This window comes from Photinus pyralis, unplaced genomic scaffold (genome assembly GCF_008802855.1).
Source record: "Photinus pyralis isolate 1611_PpyrPB1 unplaced genomic scaffold, Ppyr1.3 Ppyr1.4_LG4, whole genome shotgun sequence".
Taxonomy (NCBI): Eukaryota; Metazoa; Arthropoda; class Insecta; order Coleoptera; family Lampyridae; genus Photinus; species Photinus pyralis.
The window spans coordinates 38,891,295-38,909,769 of record NW_022170511.1 but is presented as its reverse complement, the minus strand read 5'-3'; the positions used below and the strand labels follow the sequence as shown (position 1 = coordinate 38,909,769).

At 36.6% G+C, this 18,475-nt stretch overlaps 1 protein-coding gene across 1 annotated transcript in view; it reads left to right on the top strand.

The window, feature by feature from the left end:
• LOC116168040 (protein O-mannosyl-transferase TMTC2) overlaps window positions 1-4,945 on the top strand; it is a 184,275-nt gene extending 179,330 nt beyond the window's left edge. Inside the window, exon 10 of the mRNA XM_031483693.1 lies at window positions 4,510-4,945. Coding sequence (XP_031339553.1) covers window positions 4,510-4,662 — 153 coding nt within the window. The 3' untranslated portion in view covers window positions 4,663-4,945. The remainder of the gene's footprint in view (window positions 1-4,509) is intronic.
• Window positions 4,946-18,475: the final 13,530 nt, after the last annotated feature.

The window sequence follows — 18,475 nt, the reverse complement described above, 5'->3', positions numbered from 1 at the left end:
ACTTTAAACCGATTGGAACCAAATTTGGTACACATATTCTTAACTACTAAAAAGCTTTTGGGCAGGGCGTGCGCAGGTGATATCTGCTCACCACAGAAAATTTTCCTGTTATCCATAGGACTTTCAATTGCCTCAGTTTTTCTTTGATTGTGGATCTATCCTTTTCTATTGCAGCTGACTGCATGAGCTAAAGAAATAGCTTCCGGTTTTCGAACGAACAAAACGTTTTCTTGCCTCTTCCTGAATTGTCCCCGCGAGATGATTAGTATAGATAAATCAAATTCTTCGTACCAGCATTTTTTTGTCACTATGCCCAGGATACTATTCCAAATAAAAGTACAGTGGAGAAATCCGGAGATATACCGATCACAGTCGCTCCACATTTAAACACTTAAGTCAATTACGTTATTTGTATATTAATTTGTTGTGAGATAGTATAGTGGAAATGTATTCCAGGTATACAGGATGTTCCAAAAGATCAGTTTAGAATTTAAGATTTTAAGAAACGGTGTTACTTCTAAGTGTACTAACTCGTGTTCTAATAATTATTTTGTTTGAAGATTCTCATATCACTTGCTGTAAACTGAAATGTAGCTATTAACATAGCCAGCATCAGAAATGGAAATGCTTTCCAATTAGTGACCAAAATGCCGTCTTTCGCTCTCAAGTTTAATTAAAGAGCACTTCTTGCATATCGCCATTGAAGTAGTGCAAACACAAAGATGTTTACTTTGTATCGGTACGAGAATGACAATCTTAAAATAATACCTAATGAAGTAGCTTTCGAATTACGCTTTTGATAATAAAGGGAGAATGGATTTAATTTCTGAGGTGTTAATTATCACAGCGCCGCGGGAGACAACAATGCAATTGCACATCCGGTTGTTTGGAAACTTTAAGTAACGTTCAACGGAGGGTGATGTTAAATGCATTGACTCTTGAGCGTAAATACTGTGAACGGATTTGCATTTCGTTAATTACTCCTCAGGGAGTTCTATGTAAATTTCTAATATGCGACTAATTAAAATTTCTCCTGGCGCTGCAAGTTTTTCCGTTTCTATCGAAAGGTCTTTTTATTAATTGGCGGTATCAACTTGACACACTTTTAAGCAACCCTTTATTAATTTCGTTTTTATATCGCGGATTAGACATAAATTTAATTAGTCAGGTTCCGAGTTTGTAAATAGGTCAAGCTTAATAAAGATGTTTTTTATGAGACCCAAAAAATTTCGTTCACTCACTCTTAATTAAAAATTCCAAGCCTGGTCTCGTGTTAATAATACTCGATGGAGGGGTAGTTATTAATTATTTAATGGAATTAAAATTCACGAAATTCTGACCTCATGATACGAGGGTTTTCCAGAAGAAGGCACACGCATGTATACCAAGGGGAAAGAATAAAAGTTGGTTGCGTGCTTAAAACTGAAGAAATCAAAATAAAATTGAGCAACCGGTACCTATATTCACATTTTCGAACAAATTTGTAAGGTACACGTTTTTTATGGGAAAATTAGAGGATTTTCGTTTCTACTTTGGTGAGCGAACCCTTCGGTGGAACTGTTGGGAGGGCTTTTGTGTGGATGAATTTTTGGGCGCGAGTTTATTGGATGGAATTTTGTTGCAGAAATAGAATGGAACTTGAACTGTTCTTGAAGCTGACTTCTAGCGACAGGGGGAGTTTTTGTGATGCAAAGATTCCGGGTGCGCCTTTAATGCGCGATCTAAATAGCAACGATAGAAATGGTCCAACGAAGACCACTACTGAAATAGTTATTTATATAACAGGAGCGCGAAGTTTAATTTCGTCTGAAGTCTGAAGGCATTTTAACGAGGGGAAGCCGATTTAAAATATCGGTCAAATGCGCGAAATAACTTCGCAGAATGGTTCGCCATAAGGAACAAATGCAGATATTGATCCCAATGACCAATAATGGTGGTCGGACACAACTTTTGATAAGTACTTACCCATTGTCATAGTCATGCGTTCCTTTCCTGAGCCGTCCGGAGTTCTCGGGGTGCCCAATTATCATTCACAAGTGGAGTACATTGTTGGCCTTCATATTTGTGGTCCAGTTGTGAGCGGTGTCCACAATCCTCAGGATGATTTCGTCCCGCGCGGTATTTTGTTACGAAGTCTTTCCAACCACCTGGCTTCTTGGCCTTCTGGGCTCTTACATGGCAATAATCATCGCAATGCGGTATGATCGGTCCTTACGTGGAACTTCTTGTCATATATTATATGGAGATGTTCGATCGACTTGGTGAATGCTAGCAGTTCCCTTCGGGTGACACAGTAATTGCTTTCCGGTTTAGAGACAACTTTACTCAAATTTCCGATGACTCTCTGGATTCCATCTTGCATTTGAGATAGTACAGCTCCCATTCGAACATTTCTGGCGTCCATCCAATACGAAATCTCCTTCTCTTCTAGGGTAGCTAAGCTATGCACCGGAGCACGAGCTCCACTGTCACTCCATTCTCTGAAACCAGATGACCAAGATATTTCACTACTTTTTGGAAAAGGTTTGTATTAAGTTAAAGGTTATGATCGCCAGTGGCGGATTTACCAACAGGCTGAGTAGGCTGGAGGCTAGGGCGGCAGATTTTAGGGGGCGGCAAAGTTGGCCCAAAAATTCTTGTCTTACAGAATTTAAAAAAAAAACATTATTATATAGGGTGAACTTTAGTTTTTTAGTTCTAAAAATAGCAAATTTGTGGCCAAAAAACCGAAAAATGTCATTTTTGAATATGGCAATATTCGCCGGACATTTATGCGTATTATATACGTAGGGTTTTAGTCTACAATAAACGCTTTTTATACGGAACTATGTTACTAGGGCTGTATATGAAGAACTACTAAACGCTCTGTAAAATATTCTTTTGTGATCATGAATCTTTAAAATACTCGTATTCCAATAGTGTTCCAATATTAAAATTTAAATTTAGTAATTTTGTGTAAGCTGTATTCATATTGGGCATAAGGCATATCTCCACCTTATAATTAGTACGTGATTGAACTTTTTCAGCTCAGAAGTTACCCAAAAACTCTTTCTCGTGTAATTTTGACCAAATGGTGAGTTTTAAAAATAATTTCGAATTTTAGTCAGCCTCGGAAAGATTACGTCACATCCGCCTCGTCCTCTATCACCTCTTTGGTGTGGTCTACGAAGAGGGAAGTGGGGGAAAGTTTTCCTGATGCCGCAGCATATTCAAGATCATGTAGAAAATTGTTTCAATAGCTCGCAGAATACATTACATAAGATAGCTACATTTGGCATGTTGAAAAATATCACTGGGATCGCGCGATGTGTCTTCCCTCTGCTGTATAATGGGGCAGCCATTTTGTCTGAACTACGTCTCCTACAGTAGCTCTCGGTTTTAGGAAAAATTTCGTGTGATATCTCCAAAAGTATTAATTACTAATAACCCTAAAGGTTAATGACACTTTAATTACTCGATATGATAAGGAGGTCATTTATTTATAGGCTCGTTAATAAAATAATCTGACAAATCTACGTATATACATATCTCGCACGATAATTAGATGAATAGTAAGTATAATTTGCAGATATATGTAATTAAACGTAAGTTAATATGCAATTATCGATTTAGAAGTCGATTTCATAACGTAACGTTCAATAAATATACATTCTGTATGTACAATTTTGTAAAAGGACACAGTAAATTCAGCTTTTCTAATTTAAAAACCTGCATAGGGACCCGAGTACCTTAACTGTGAGCACTATGTATAGGTAATATTATGCATATGACCGCTAAATGAATTAATTACCGTGGAAATGATTGCAATACCCCCCTGATAGGGATAACGTTTCCAACGCTCCAGATCAAGAATTTTCTTGACAATGTTTATATAATTTAAAGCTTTAACAGTAACATTTGATCATCAATCTTAGTTATTGTTTATACTATTTTCGTTGTTATTATTTGCCACCATTTATGGTGTTCTGCACTAACTGCCGTACTACAGGCAACAACTTGTTTTTGTTTTTTTAAATTTTTAGTTCCTAATTTATTATACCCTGTTTTTGTATGCCAAATACGGGAACTTCTATCTTTTAAATTCGTTTTCTACAGTGGTGCCAACTGCTTTTACTCTGACATTACTTTAAGAGTATTTCTACGAATTTTCGTAATAAAATCGAAAATCGCCCTTCGGTTCTAACCGCATAGCGCGTGTCGAGCTGTGAAACACGGTAGTAATAGGGGGCAAAGCGAATTGAATATTCAAAAGTATGCACCTACTGTATAATTTATTTAAATAAAACCGGCGTTCCCAAGTATACACTAGAAAGGGGATAAACATAAATATTTACCGAGGTAAAGTCAATAGGAAAGAACGGCGGAATCTGTGAAATCTCCCGAGATTATACACATTTCCTGCACATGAAAATATAATAAAATATAAATATCATTACTTACCTTTAAATTTTAACGTTGATGCGAAAATGCGGATGTTACTAAATTTCGCTTTTCTCGTTCTTGTTTCAGGACGCCAGGGGACACACGAACCTTGGAGCTATTTTGCATTTAAACGGAAAATATACGGAAGCTGCAGCAAGCTATAGGGAGGCGCTACGGCTTCAACCGGGAGATATAACAACATTAACCAATTTGCACAAGTTACACAGTGTAATGACCTGACGTCAGCGATGATCATCCCAACTGCAGTCACTTGAAAGATCCCCTTCTGGGCTAACGGCGCCTTTAATTGATTGGTGATCGGTGTACAATGTCAGTGGTTTCAACAACCACCGGAGGTTTTTATCAACGAAAATATCAGTGTGCTGTAAGATTATGTGCTTTTAATCGCCGATGTATTATTGGGACCACTGTGTGCACGCTTTGCAACAAGCAAGACTTTTGACAATATGACACGAACGTCAATAGTGATATTTTTATTATGAATGACGCAGCCTAAAACGCTGCCCAACCCCTTAATATATTATACATAATGCAGATGATTATATAATTTTAATCAAAGTACAGGTGATATTGTATATAAAGTTAGTTTGCGTTTACGATATTATTTAAGTTTTTTGGTAAAATAAAAATGTTCTACATATCTTTTTCATCTGTGTAAGTAATTTGGAGCTCTTGACAATTCAAAATTGTAAGCTTAAACTCAAAAAAATTATACTGTTTCATTGTTGGCTTTTAATGGTAACGTATCTTGTAATTAATACATATGTATTTATTCAAATTGTAAAGTAAAGCTTATCATATTTTGTGTAGATTTTGTTTTCACTTGTTGCCTTCGTTTATTACAGCGCCGCACGTAAGTACAATCAAGGAACGAAATTTACGAACGTACATTTACCGTTTCGCAATCCGGGCTTATGGTATTTGCATGAAATTAGGCGTTTCCCATGTGTATTGGCAATTCAATCAGATGCGGCGAACTGATGCAAATCTGTAACGAGTATAACTGAAATTTCCACCAATCGCGCGATTTACGATTAGGGTTTTTTTTGCGAAACCGTAATCAAATTAAGGTTGTACCTCCGTAAGTAATTAAGCTTTCATAAAGCTAAATTTATTGATTATCTTCTATTTTAATCTCGCCAGAAAAATCTGTATTGTGCCGTTTTCATTACGCGGAAGAGGTTGATTTTAATTTAATTACACCTAAAAGCAATTTCGATCCATAATTGAATCTTAATTAAATGTAAAAGTGGTGTATTTACCATCTATTGCATCTGACGGCTCCGTCGGCAATCTAAGTAGGTTTCTATTACACCTGATCACATTTACATTTCTTAATCACTTCTCCTTTGTTTTATCCAGTCCATCAAGCGAGCTTTAAATAATGAAAATATTAATATTCGGATAGTGTATTATACACTAGCGTTTTAAGCATTGCATTAAAAAAAAATATTTTACAATAAAAACGTTGCTGAACACTATGGATAACGTTCTATCGGAGACCAGTTGCCTATATCCGAAATAAGTATTCAAAGGAGAGTTGGCGTTCGTTTTTGGTATCGTATCGTATGGTACGTGTGTAATTACCTGTACTGATAGTAGATACATACGAGTACTTTTGAAGCAACCTTACTAGTAGTCCAGGCAACGAATGAAAATGCCCGGTATGATTGGAAGCGGAATGTTTGACTTCAGAACCTTGTTTGAACCCCTTAGGAGGTAACCATACTCAACGTCCACAGGATTCCCACTGGAGCCTTCTCGGTGGGAGGGGCGCAAAGGTCAATATTTTTTGGCTGATATCTTGAAAACCGTGCGTTGTTTATGATCAAAATGAAGGCTCATAAAATTATCTACCTACAATTTTGGTTATATACACTTTTTCGAAATTCCCATCCGTTTCCGAAATATAGGTACGCCCCGGAAGGTCGGAAATATTTGAAAAATTGGTTTTTACCTCACGTTTTCCATCAAACATTCCTTCATATCTTATGAACCGATGATCTGAGAAAATATGAGGAAAACTTAATTTTCGAAAATATAGCTCCTTCCCAAATTATCGTTAACCGGTCAAAAGTTACAGACTTTTTAAAATTTCCTGAAATCTTTTATCACCTACACTCTTGCTATTTTTCATTTTAACCTCTATTTCTGATATAAGAACAATAAATAGCAATCCAGTTTAATAATTATTGCATGATAAAATCTTACGTACGTAATAAAATATTAGCAAAGAAAGTTATAAAAAAGTATAGATTGAAATAATGGACGTCATGGATTTATCGGTATCATGAGTAGTGGACGTGGACCTTTTGAGCTTCTTCGGGCGAGATGGAGGTAAAACATCCACGATTTCGACATCGTCTATGTCCTCTTCCCGCTCATCCTCTTCCTGGAGAAGTATCCCATTTCCGTGGCAATTGTGACAGATGGTTGAGCATACTTGGAGCCCTTTTTGCAAACCTATCTCGCAGAATTCTGTCGTGCATCTGCAGAAAATACAGTTGAGTATTTCTTCAGGTGGTTCTTCGTTGTGAGGACTGGTACCAGGTGGTTGTGATCTCTCTCTCATCCCCATCGGGGGAGATGTCATTCTCCAGCCACTGCTGGAACTGGTACACTTGAAAACTGCGTGCTGTTCCCTCGGATCGTGGGAGGGACGAAATATCTGGCTTTACTGCGCACACAGATTTCAGGAAGCATTCATGGCGACAGCTCTTAAGAGACGACTCCTTCTGCTTTGCTGAGTACCACCTCAAGAAAGACTTAGCACCGTGTTTCTCCACTTCTTCATGAATGGAGGAGGGGTTTGAAAAGACAGTTGCTGCTTCGCGGATGTCCGTATGCATTTGAAACATTTTACAAAAGGCCACCTTACTCTTCCTTAATGCTGCCGATATGGAGTCACCACAAATAAAGCAACTCAAATCGCACACAACAAACAGTAGATCCAACTGAGACCGAAGTAGGAAATAAACTGAGCAGTTAGAAGCAGTTACAATGACAATTAAAAAAATTTTTCAATTTTGTGTCTTTTTGAACAAAATTCCTCCAGGTCCTATTAAATAAATTGAGACATTTTACATACAGGATGTCCTAAGTGCTATTTCCAATGCGTAAATCGGAAATTAGGTTCTTTTAAGTTAGTATTTCCACAATTTTACAACAGTTACACGCACCTCTCATATCTCAATTTAATCGTGCAGGTTAAAAATCTATGGGTATTAAGGAAATTAGGCTGACAACACGTAAATTACTCACTACAGGGTGGCTCGCTCTCATGTTCGGCATTATTTCAACAATCAACTTATAGAAATGAGCCCCCCCCCCTGCAGTTTACGCAACAATATATTGCATTAGAAACGTGAAACTATTGATGCTCTATTCAGAAATCACAAGGAACAAAGGCAAATTACATTACTTAACTAGGTCAGCGTCCAGTACAACGTAGAATCAGTTGATATTAACCAAATGCGAAAGAGTTACTTGTTTTCCGTTTTGCTACGTTTCCACATGCATCCAATTTACCAATACTAGGTCTGTTTGCGAATCTATTACTTATTTATTACTGTCAGCGCCAAATAACAAACGACCACTACCAACCATTGTTACAAGCTCGTTTGAGGGACATACGTATTAATATTACAACGATTGTATACGGTTAATTATGCACGATGCTAGTTGTAAACACTTTTCGCACTGGTGCATTAAATTAGGACTCGTAGATTCTGCAGTGACAAGGGACACCTTTTCATTGTGACTTATTACATTATTCAATAAACTATTAGTTTCCACGAAAAATGTTGGGGAAGATCATCGCAAATGGCTAATGGCATGCTACTCATTAGCTTGAAAGCCCATAAAAGTGCAGATGATGATAAAAGCATACACCTCACATGATTAAAAATTCAGAAACTCATCAAAGTGAAAGATTCTTAGGAATGGAATTCATTAGAAATATTTCTTATTCTGTAAATAAAAGCATTGAAGGGTAATGAATTCAAATTATTCAAGCTCTATATGATTCCATGAATTACAAAGGACAAGAATAACTCTTTGTTCGTATACAGATAACTTTATATCTAAAAACGACCTAATTGTTAACATGGAACATAATCGTAAACGTCAAGTTATAATCCGCTTCATTTAAAAAAAAGAGATACAACTGCAACGAACCATATTCGATTGTTTGTGAACTTATAGATGAAATGTATTTTAATTAAAAGTGTCGCCGGCGGAAAATAGGACAGATATAATATTGAGTTGGCTTTCCTCTTTATTTTAAAATAAAACGTATATAGAACCTAACTTGCTTTGTATAGCATTATTAAATAATATGTGCTAAACAACGCGGTCGGACATACAAAAATCTGATTGATTAAATTGTTAGTCCATGTGACAGAAGTTTTGCTAAAAAAAACACTGAGTGTAACCTTTTTTTTAAGTTAAACCTTTGATCCTTTTCGTTGAAGGAAATTCCTGTCGTATTTAGAAGCTTAGAGCTTTATAAACTCAAAGACAGTTCTTAGCTGACATCAAACTTGTAATGCACTCACTTTCTCGCAAAGAAAAAAGTAAATTGTAAGTAATACGGATAAAATACAAAAAGTATGATAGCGAGATAGAGAATATTAACTAAAGATTAGAGAACGAATGAAATTGGCGATGTTATTGGGTCATTTCCATAGTGCCGTTAAGACTATATTGTGAATTAAAAGGGGGTTTGATACTTTTTACAGTAACAAGCACATGAGTCGATTAGTAAATAGTTTTTTCCAGAGGGCGTACGAAAATCTTTGTCTCTAGTTAAAACTAAACGATACAGCACATGTTTCTAAAGTTCCACTTTATTCAATTGACATTGCTTTGTCAACCGTTATCTCCTCCGTGAAGGTCATCAGGGTGCATCAAGGAGAGTCCATCCAGGTTTAATATCTTACACAGAACAAATTGAGATATTGCATATCCTCCTAACAATTACAGTTACTTCTCGGAAAATTCGATAGCATGGAAAACAAAATCTTTCGTTTGCGCCTCAAAAATGACGTTGCCTTGCATTTCAAGTCATCATTTGAGGCAAATTTTTGTGCTTGAACAAAAGTAAGTCGCATGTTGCCATATATGGGGTCTAGGGTAGATGTGAAGCCATGTGTGCCGTAAGCAAAGCGGAGCATCTGGAACTGCTGGCCAAGCTAAGAAACTAGAAAGAAACAATATGGTAACAACGGTTGTAGGACAATTCGCACCCGGACATTTCGCACCAAGGAAAATTCGCACCAAAGATATTTCGCACCCGGACGTTTCGCTCCCGGACAATTCGCACCCGGATAGTTCGCACCGGAATAATTCGCACCAGAATTTCGCTCCCCTGAGAGGGTATTTTGTGTATGGTGGACTTTTAACATAGAGAGTCGGCTGTGAAGTATTAAATTAACTCAGAGCTTGAAATCTCCAAGATTACTCACCAATATCACGTTTTATTACTTTGTGCATGTAATAGACGTATACCTACATTTAAAATTTGGATACTTTCAATATTAAGGTATAATTTGCAATCGTGACGTCCATTTTGTGTTCAAACTCTAAATGGGATAATTTATTAATATTGAGTTCTCTAAACCGTTCCCATATAATTTAATAAAACGGAGTGATACACTACATGTTTCGACCAACTGTCATCTTCAGGTGATCTACAAGATGGTAGAGATCATTGAGAAGAGACTATAGCTATAAAACTTACAATAGATGGAAAACAATTAAAAACCCAAAAGGGCAGTCAAACTGGAAAGCCCAACGACAATATCCGTGGTTGATTCCAGAGTAAAATTGAAATTTGAAGAGGTTGATAAACTAAATTTTTTGCAAGGGAGGGCCGAACGTAAAAACTAACATTAGACGACGGTATAAGCAACGATGAAACTTACGTATAAAAAAGTCAAAAGGTCAAAAGACGATTATCCTAACTAATAAAATACCCAATTAAGGGCTTTGAAACTGGAAACCATCTGCACTTCCAAAATCAGTGCTCCGTTTAGCTAATCTTACCTTGTCATCGTTGACCCAGATCCTGGCATTGCATGTTAAACTAAGAGCCGATGGATCCTTCTTTGCTCTTCTCGCTCGACACAGCCATGATGAGCAGTTTTGGAGTGTTAGGTTCTTAGCAAAGAGGTACATGTATCCTTCATAGATTATGTATCTCTTTCCCCTTTTCGTTCTACCGAACTCCATTGTTACGCGCCCGTATAGTTTGCACCGCCTACATCTCATATCCATTATCAACTTTTTGTAACAAATCAAATTTCAACTTTTAGCCTCAGGGACAAGTCCATTTTTGATGATATTTTCCTTGATTTTGGCATTTTAATGTGGCACTTAAATATTTATGTTGGTTAAACAATAGCCATACAATTTGTAGAGGAATAATTTTTTTTATAGTATTTATGAGGCAAGAATTCATACGTACAATCCTATGTATCTTTTTTAATGGAATGGACCATATCAAAGCAGTAGAGATTTTAGGTCACTTTAATAGCATCCATATCACTCAAAATCTGGAATTTAGTACTTATTTTATTGTAATCTCCGTATTAAACATGAGAACACTTGCTAAAGGTACCATGAATGAAAATTTATTTTAAAAAAAACAAAAAAAAGGTAAAAAGACACTCATCCGTGATGTAAATTGTCCATGCACTCATGTTCACAAGTAGACGGATGCTGCTAAACGCTGGTATCGGTCTATCAGCAAAACTGTCACCTGACATTTCTTAAACCTATTTACCCAGTTTTATTGTACCAATTCACAATCAAGGTTTTTTTCATTTAGAAACCTTTTAGCACGTACAAATAATATTGCAATAGGAATATAAACGTCTAAATAAATTTTTAACAATTATTATTTGTTAATAGCTGCCAGTTAAGTTTCCTAGTTCTCTAACCTTCGATGTCGTCCATTTAAAGGACACATAACGAAATACGTATGTATTGTCTTAAAAGAATCTCAAGTAAATTATCATCATATTTGAACGTGAAACAAATAGATTCTTGAGAGTTTCCGTAAAATTAAAGAGATAAGAACTGTAAAGTAACGAAAAATGCAAAAAAGGTTGATAAATATCGTGAAAAAAATTGATCTTGCTATAAATTATATGGCTATTACCTATTTAAATAATATACTGAAATTGTGAAGATCCATGACTCTCAATGAGGTGTTTAAGAAGCTTCGGAGAAATAACACCAAAATCTACCCATTTATTATTATAACAATTTTTATGGGGAGATTTTGGTGTTATTTCTCCGAAGCTAAATAATATACGGTAGTGCATTAGAAACCATACATAGCTATTTCTGTAAATTAAAATAATTTTCAAAAAACGCTTTGGCAAGTCAAATTGATCATGGAAGGAAACAGTGTCTAAAATAAAACTTGCTCACTAATGTCTTTGTCTCGCATCGCTGACAGTGCAACCCTTAAAATCTTAAATGATGCATAGTTGGTAAGGTCGCCCATCTCTGAATTCGGATATGTAATTTTTTGGTTTAGTTGTTTCATTTCCAGCGCATTCGACGTTGCAGGTACAAGTTTTCTCTTTTTTATACCACTTGCAACTGCATAATTTTGACGCACGATCGCATTAGCTTCTATGACATAGTGATCGGCCCGACATCCTTCCAATGACATAAACAACAGCGCGCCCTCAACTTACTTTTAAAATATTTCGAAAATATCAAATCTAAAAAATTATAGTCTCACCACATTCAGAGAAGGAAAGCCTTTCCAATGATGTCCTATCTTCCTTGTCGCGCAATTACCAATGCTAAAGGGTTTTGCTTTAGCACTAGGTATGCCATACAAAAATTAAAAAGGAAGTATATAAGTACTTAATAATTACAAACATTTAAAAGAAAAAATCATCAATATCGACCTGTTCCTAAAACGTTTCAAGATTTTCAAAACCCTTACTGTTTTGATTATTAACAATCTCTTAAAAAAATGCCAGAATTTTTCCATGTATCTCTTCAAACTATAAAATAAATAACAGTAAGAAAATCAAAAAGAAACTTTTAAGTTCATTCACTACCATAGTTGTAGCAAAGATAACGCAAAAAAGTTAACAGTTAGTGTAATTTTACTCAGTCACCAATAATCAACATATAGCCATATGTGGTCAAAGAAACGTAAAACTGGTTCTAAGAAAACTGAAAACTTACCTTTTCTGAACACCACCACAACACTACCACCAGAAATAAAAAATTTTAAAATTAAAAAAAGTATACACAAAATCAAAACCCGTGCTCAAATAAATTTTAAGATACCACTCTGTCAAATGTTCAAGAATGAAGATACTATACAGGCGTTAAAGTTCTAATTAGTTGTGGTCATACGCAGTTAAACCTGATTTTTCGGACCTAATTACTTTTACCTTGTAATAAACCCTATTCATCTTCCAGAAATAATAGAAAGGATGTCATTACGATATTTCTCTTATTGTTTTTATGAAATGCAATTTGTGTTATCGGGGTCTTTTCAAATTTACCTTTAATTAATATATTATCTTAATTACTTATCCAAATTTAGTGCCATCTATGAAATGCATTGTTCTATTGTCGTTTATACATACTCGTTTTGTCTAAAATAAATTTAATTCATTTCCTTTGTCACCCTTTTCAACTAAAGAAATAAAGAACAATTTTTTATGTGTCTTCATTAAGAAATCTTTATGTAAGGGAGCGTTAAAATTACTTCCTTTTTCTATTTTCATCTTGATCTTATAATGTAAATATTTTTAACTTTAGACTTATCACTTTGTTTGTGTACGGTATTATATGTTGATTCTGTTTTAATATTAAGAGCGTCTCAAAAGTAGCGAATATTACACATAATATTGTAGATATACTATAACTAGGTATAACTATTTGGTATTTAATTCCTCCACAAAAGACGTTTCAGTTACCTATTCTTATTTTCTCAAAACGAAAGCGCAGTAGATAAAAATTATGTGTTCTTAAATTACAGGATTTAATACTATATCAGACACTTCATACAACTTAAAAAAAAACCAGCGTGATTATATTTAAGAAATGGAAATACTTAAGAATGGCGATGTGTTGAAAATGAAAGACCAAATAACTATTATTTGAAACATTTTTCCATGAAGTAGATGTTTACCAAGATGTGCACTACTACATACATTCTGTAAAGGCAATGGTCTAGTAGCCTCTTAAAAATATTTAATTTTAATAAACCAAAGATTTACAGAATTATCCGGGCGTGAATTATTCGGGAGCGAATTTTTCGAGTGCGAATGGTCCGGGTGCGAATTATGCGAGAGCGAAATGTCAAGGGTGCGAAATATCCTGGGAGCGAAATGTCCGGGTGCAAATTATCCGGGTGCGAATTATTCCGGTGCGAATTATCCGAGTGATAAAAGAAAAATTGAGTGAACCGTGGAAAAGGGAATGGACTCTTAACGTGCCGAACTAAAACTATCGCCAATTGCGAGTTTTGAAAACTGTTCAAGGTTCAGGAATGAAATACTCTTAAAGATTCAAAAGCCCTCTAGTATCAGATGGATCTGCCAACAACGCGACGTTCTGGTAGGCATTATACAACCATAAAAATCCTGGCGGCTGAATGCTGCATGAAATCGGCTATGTAATGAAACCGTTTAAAAAAAGTCCCTTCTGATGCTCTTTTTTAATAAATGACCCTTTAGTTTGGCCGCATTCTATTCATCTGAAAATCACTTTGCTACTGAACTTGAATTTAGTTTTGAATTGAGTCAGAGAGTACCTTAGTACAGTATAAGGATGATGCCAAATCTATTAATACTTGGAAAAATACCGTTATAGATTGGATAACTGATTAGGAAGCGCGTACGACAATTTTCAACCCTAATAAAGGCGTGCCGCCAATCGATTACCTGATGGACAATATTTCTGCTTTATAACCATAATAATAATATATCGAATTTGTGAAATCGTATAAAAACGCTGCAGATTCGTTCTCTCTATTGTCTAATAAATTCTCGTAGCGACATTGGGAATTGTTGTTTGTGATATTCCCGAAAATAGGAGGTAAATTTTAATAAGGCGCGAATGGCAATAATGTAAAGGTTCTCAAACGGTTTTTTCGGTAAACTTAAAATAACCGAAATGGTTGATGATATTTTTAGCAGACGTCAATGGGTAAGCTGCCAATGAATGATGTATTTCGCGGATAGCGACATAGACAATCACAATGCAGCCAGAGTAGAAGCCAATTGAGACGTGGAAGCCTTTCAATTATAGCATAGGAAATCCGCAATAAATTCCACTAGCGTTAACAGTGCAATGTGATAGTTCGTATTATAAATAGCCTGTGAGTAGCGTTTCGGGTTGAGGCTGAAGTAATGCCAGTTATCTAAAATATGTCGTTAACAAAAACATATACAGATGCATAATCGATATACGACCCACTGCAAATAAATTAAAGGTGCCCTTCAGAAGACTGGTAGTTACCGACGCGGTGACAGAGAAAATTACAGGGTATTGTTATCGTATGGTTCCAACTACCGAAACAGTTGAAACGTCATGCAGTTAGTAAATCGTTGTGTAATTTTCGTGTTGTTAGTGCACAGGTTCATTTATGGATATAAAATTTTAGGCTTATTTGCTCACAAAGGTAAAAGCCACTTTGACACTTTTGAACCACTCATGAAAGCGCTGGCTGCAAAGGGGCACGATGTGACCGTAATCAGTCATTTTCCACAAAAAGAGCAAATTGCAAATTTCACTGACATTAACATCACTACGGGGGATATTTTTGTGGATGTAATTCATTTAGAACACCTCAGCGGTGGGCGCTTTCAGCGGTACGTGACACCTCTTCTCGTGGCCCACATGGGCTTCCAATCCTGCACGCAGGGACTTCCCCATCAGGCTTATGTGAACTTTTTGAAGAGCGGTTTGCACTTCGACTTAGTAATAACCGAGCTTTTTAGTACGGAGTGTTTTTTGGATGATTTGCGCAAATTCGATGCACCCATAATAGGCATAAGCTCTTGTAGTATAATGGCATGGGACGATTTTACTGTAGGTGTACCTACCAACCCCGCCTACATTCCAAACAGCTTCTTATTTTTAAGTGACGAGATGACCTTCTTTGAAAGAGTGGAAAACACGATGATGTACATTATAACTTTTGCCACATTTGAACTTTTTATTGATATACCGGGAAGAATAGTCGCGAGTGAATACTTCCTTAAACCGGTGCCAAATCTTAAAGCAACTGCTGCCAACATAAGCTTACTGTTGGTTAATAACCATTTTAGTGTTACGCGTCCACGTCCTTTACCTCCAAGCTACATCGATGTCGGTGGAATACATCTGGGGGTACCAAAAACGCTGCCTTTGGTAAGTCTCGTTTGTATATAGACTGTTACTATTAATGCCATCACGAATTATGCAGTTTCTTTAGGCTTTAATGCACATAATTGTTGTAATAAAAATCGACGTGATCAGAAGAACAAAACACCAATTACTATTTTCCATCTATTCCACTTAAAAATGACAGTTTTACAGTTACATGAAAAAGTTAAACACGTGGTTATTAGACTAATAATATCATTCACGTTTTAAGTGTTCGTGTAATTACGATATATAATTGGATCATCTAATTACACTTGTCACACTTGAAGTAATTCGTAAACCATTCCGCTGTGACCAGTTATGTGCGAAAACAAAACATGGATACCTTCGAAGGCTAATATTTCCTGCCCGCAAGCCCTTCAAAGGATAGATTTTGGCTCTTGTCATAAATGTAGAAATCACCCACTCCTTACAAATCCAAAAGGAATGCATCTCTATTCCAAATAATCTTAAATTTTAGTATCATTGAATGATTTCGATAAGATGAATGGCATGGAAAGATTATGACCAAAAAATCCCATTTGAAATTTTTGAAAAGTCTTTGAAAATAACCGAGATATCACTGAAAAACTGAAAATGTCAAATTTCGTTTTCATTTTCCATAGCTTAAACGGTCGGAAATGGACGGTTCTCGTTAGCGTCTTTTACGGGCCTTTTTTCCGAGAATCTGAATCTCTTATCAGAATATCCATAACACGATAGATATAGAAGCTACATGCTACTGCTTTCGTCTTTCTTATGGACGCCATGTTGGATTTGAACGGAATGAGATCGAGAACAAAAATAAAATTCATTTGAATGCATCACCTCTTAACCATGTTGATTCAGAAAGATCACGTGGAAATGAATGCAAAACACCTGATTTCGAATGTGAATGCTTTGGCCCCATTTAAGATACACTGTTTCTCTCAGCATTAGCGAAATCCCAATGGTCAGCCACGAAATTGAACCAACCTGTCCAACATCTAAAATTGATTAAGTAATTGATCAAGTAAAGCATGTAGAAATCCACTCAAAAGTCTAATCGATGAATACTCAGAGTTAATAGAAGTTTTAACAGCAAACAGCATTGAAAGTAATAGTAGAGTAGTTGACGGATTTAGCCCCTCAAAAAATTCCTGGCAGGCCGAATTTTTCAGAATTGAATAATATATGGTCCTTAGCTCAAAACCACATTAACTTATACCGAAAATGTACCCTAGCCCTAGCTGTGCCCCCTTCTACATTATGTCCGCTCCTAATGAAGCTTGAGGCACGATCCGGACATTGTTACAAAGTATTTTTAATACAGATATAATAAGCTACCAAACGTTAAAAGGAGAGAGATTGGCAAACACAGTAGTCGTGCCCTGGTAATCCTGGAACGTAAAAAAATTAAAGTAATACAGTATGGTTCCATTATTTTACGCACAATTATTAATCCTCCTGCGTGTGCCCCCGTCCACCCGCGTTGCGCTCGGGCCTGGTGCGACCTGGAGAACAAGAAAGTGTTGCTCAAGGGAACATCCATTTCTCTTGGTTGTGTGGTTGCTCCTGGTCATCTTGCACATTCCCCTGCAGGTCTTCCTCGTTGGGTGCGATATTTCTGTTCAAACCGCAGTTGGTCCTCGCGACACTGCTCGCACATACTGGAAAACTTTATGCCGTGCTTCCTACAGGAACAAGTACTCCTGGAGCAGTCCGTGGTGCAGTTGCAACTTACATATTTCCTTCATTATGATCCCTAGGGTGGGTAGACGTGTCATACTTTGGTAGGAGTGTATTGTTTTCGCTGTTGTGGAACCCATATGAGGTAGTGGATAACGTTCTCTGGAGCTTTTAATGGTCAAGGAAAAATTGTTCACCCACTTTTTTAATTCGTACTTGACTATGTCGCTCTTATTAAAAAACAATGCCATATTTTGACTCCATTTCATAAAAGGGCCTTCTTCATCCTATGACGTATGGAGCCGACGTTGTGTCACATCCTGTCATGGTATGGAGAAAGAGCAGTCCACATGCTACCGCCGAGCCGAGCGTTTCTTGCAAAGTTTTTATGTCAAAAAATTTTGCTGCTTTGTTGCCTGCCTGAGAAACGAGCTTAATTTCACGCCTCGCTTCTGATCGAGCGTAAAGAACTAGGATATCAGTGTCGTCTGCAATAACAATTACTGGGTCAGTTGCGATTTCCCTTGACTTACAACTTTTGACGGTAACTAATGTAATACTCACCACATCGCGTACTGTTTAATTTATGTCTTCAGCATGGCCTGACGATGGGCAAATTAAAACGCCCGAATGGATCGCCCTATTAGAAAAGAAAAAATGAATGAATTTGCCTGCACTTCCCTTTATCTACCTAAAGTACCTACTCTCTCGAGTTCTTCATTGAAAATGACTCTATCAAGTTGTCAAGAAATACTTTGTCGTAGGCGCCAACAGATAAAATCCCTATCTGAAACCAGCATTTACAAGCCCATTGCAATTAAACACGCCCGCTGTACCAACGTCTCCTCAAGAAGTGCCATTAGCAAGAATCATCCCCGGGTTAATTGCAAAGTGAGGTTCCCTACCAGATTCATCGATTTTACTACCGATACGCGGGATGAGGAGTACTGTGACGACCGAGTTCCATCTCGCC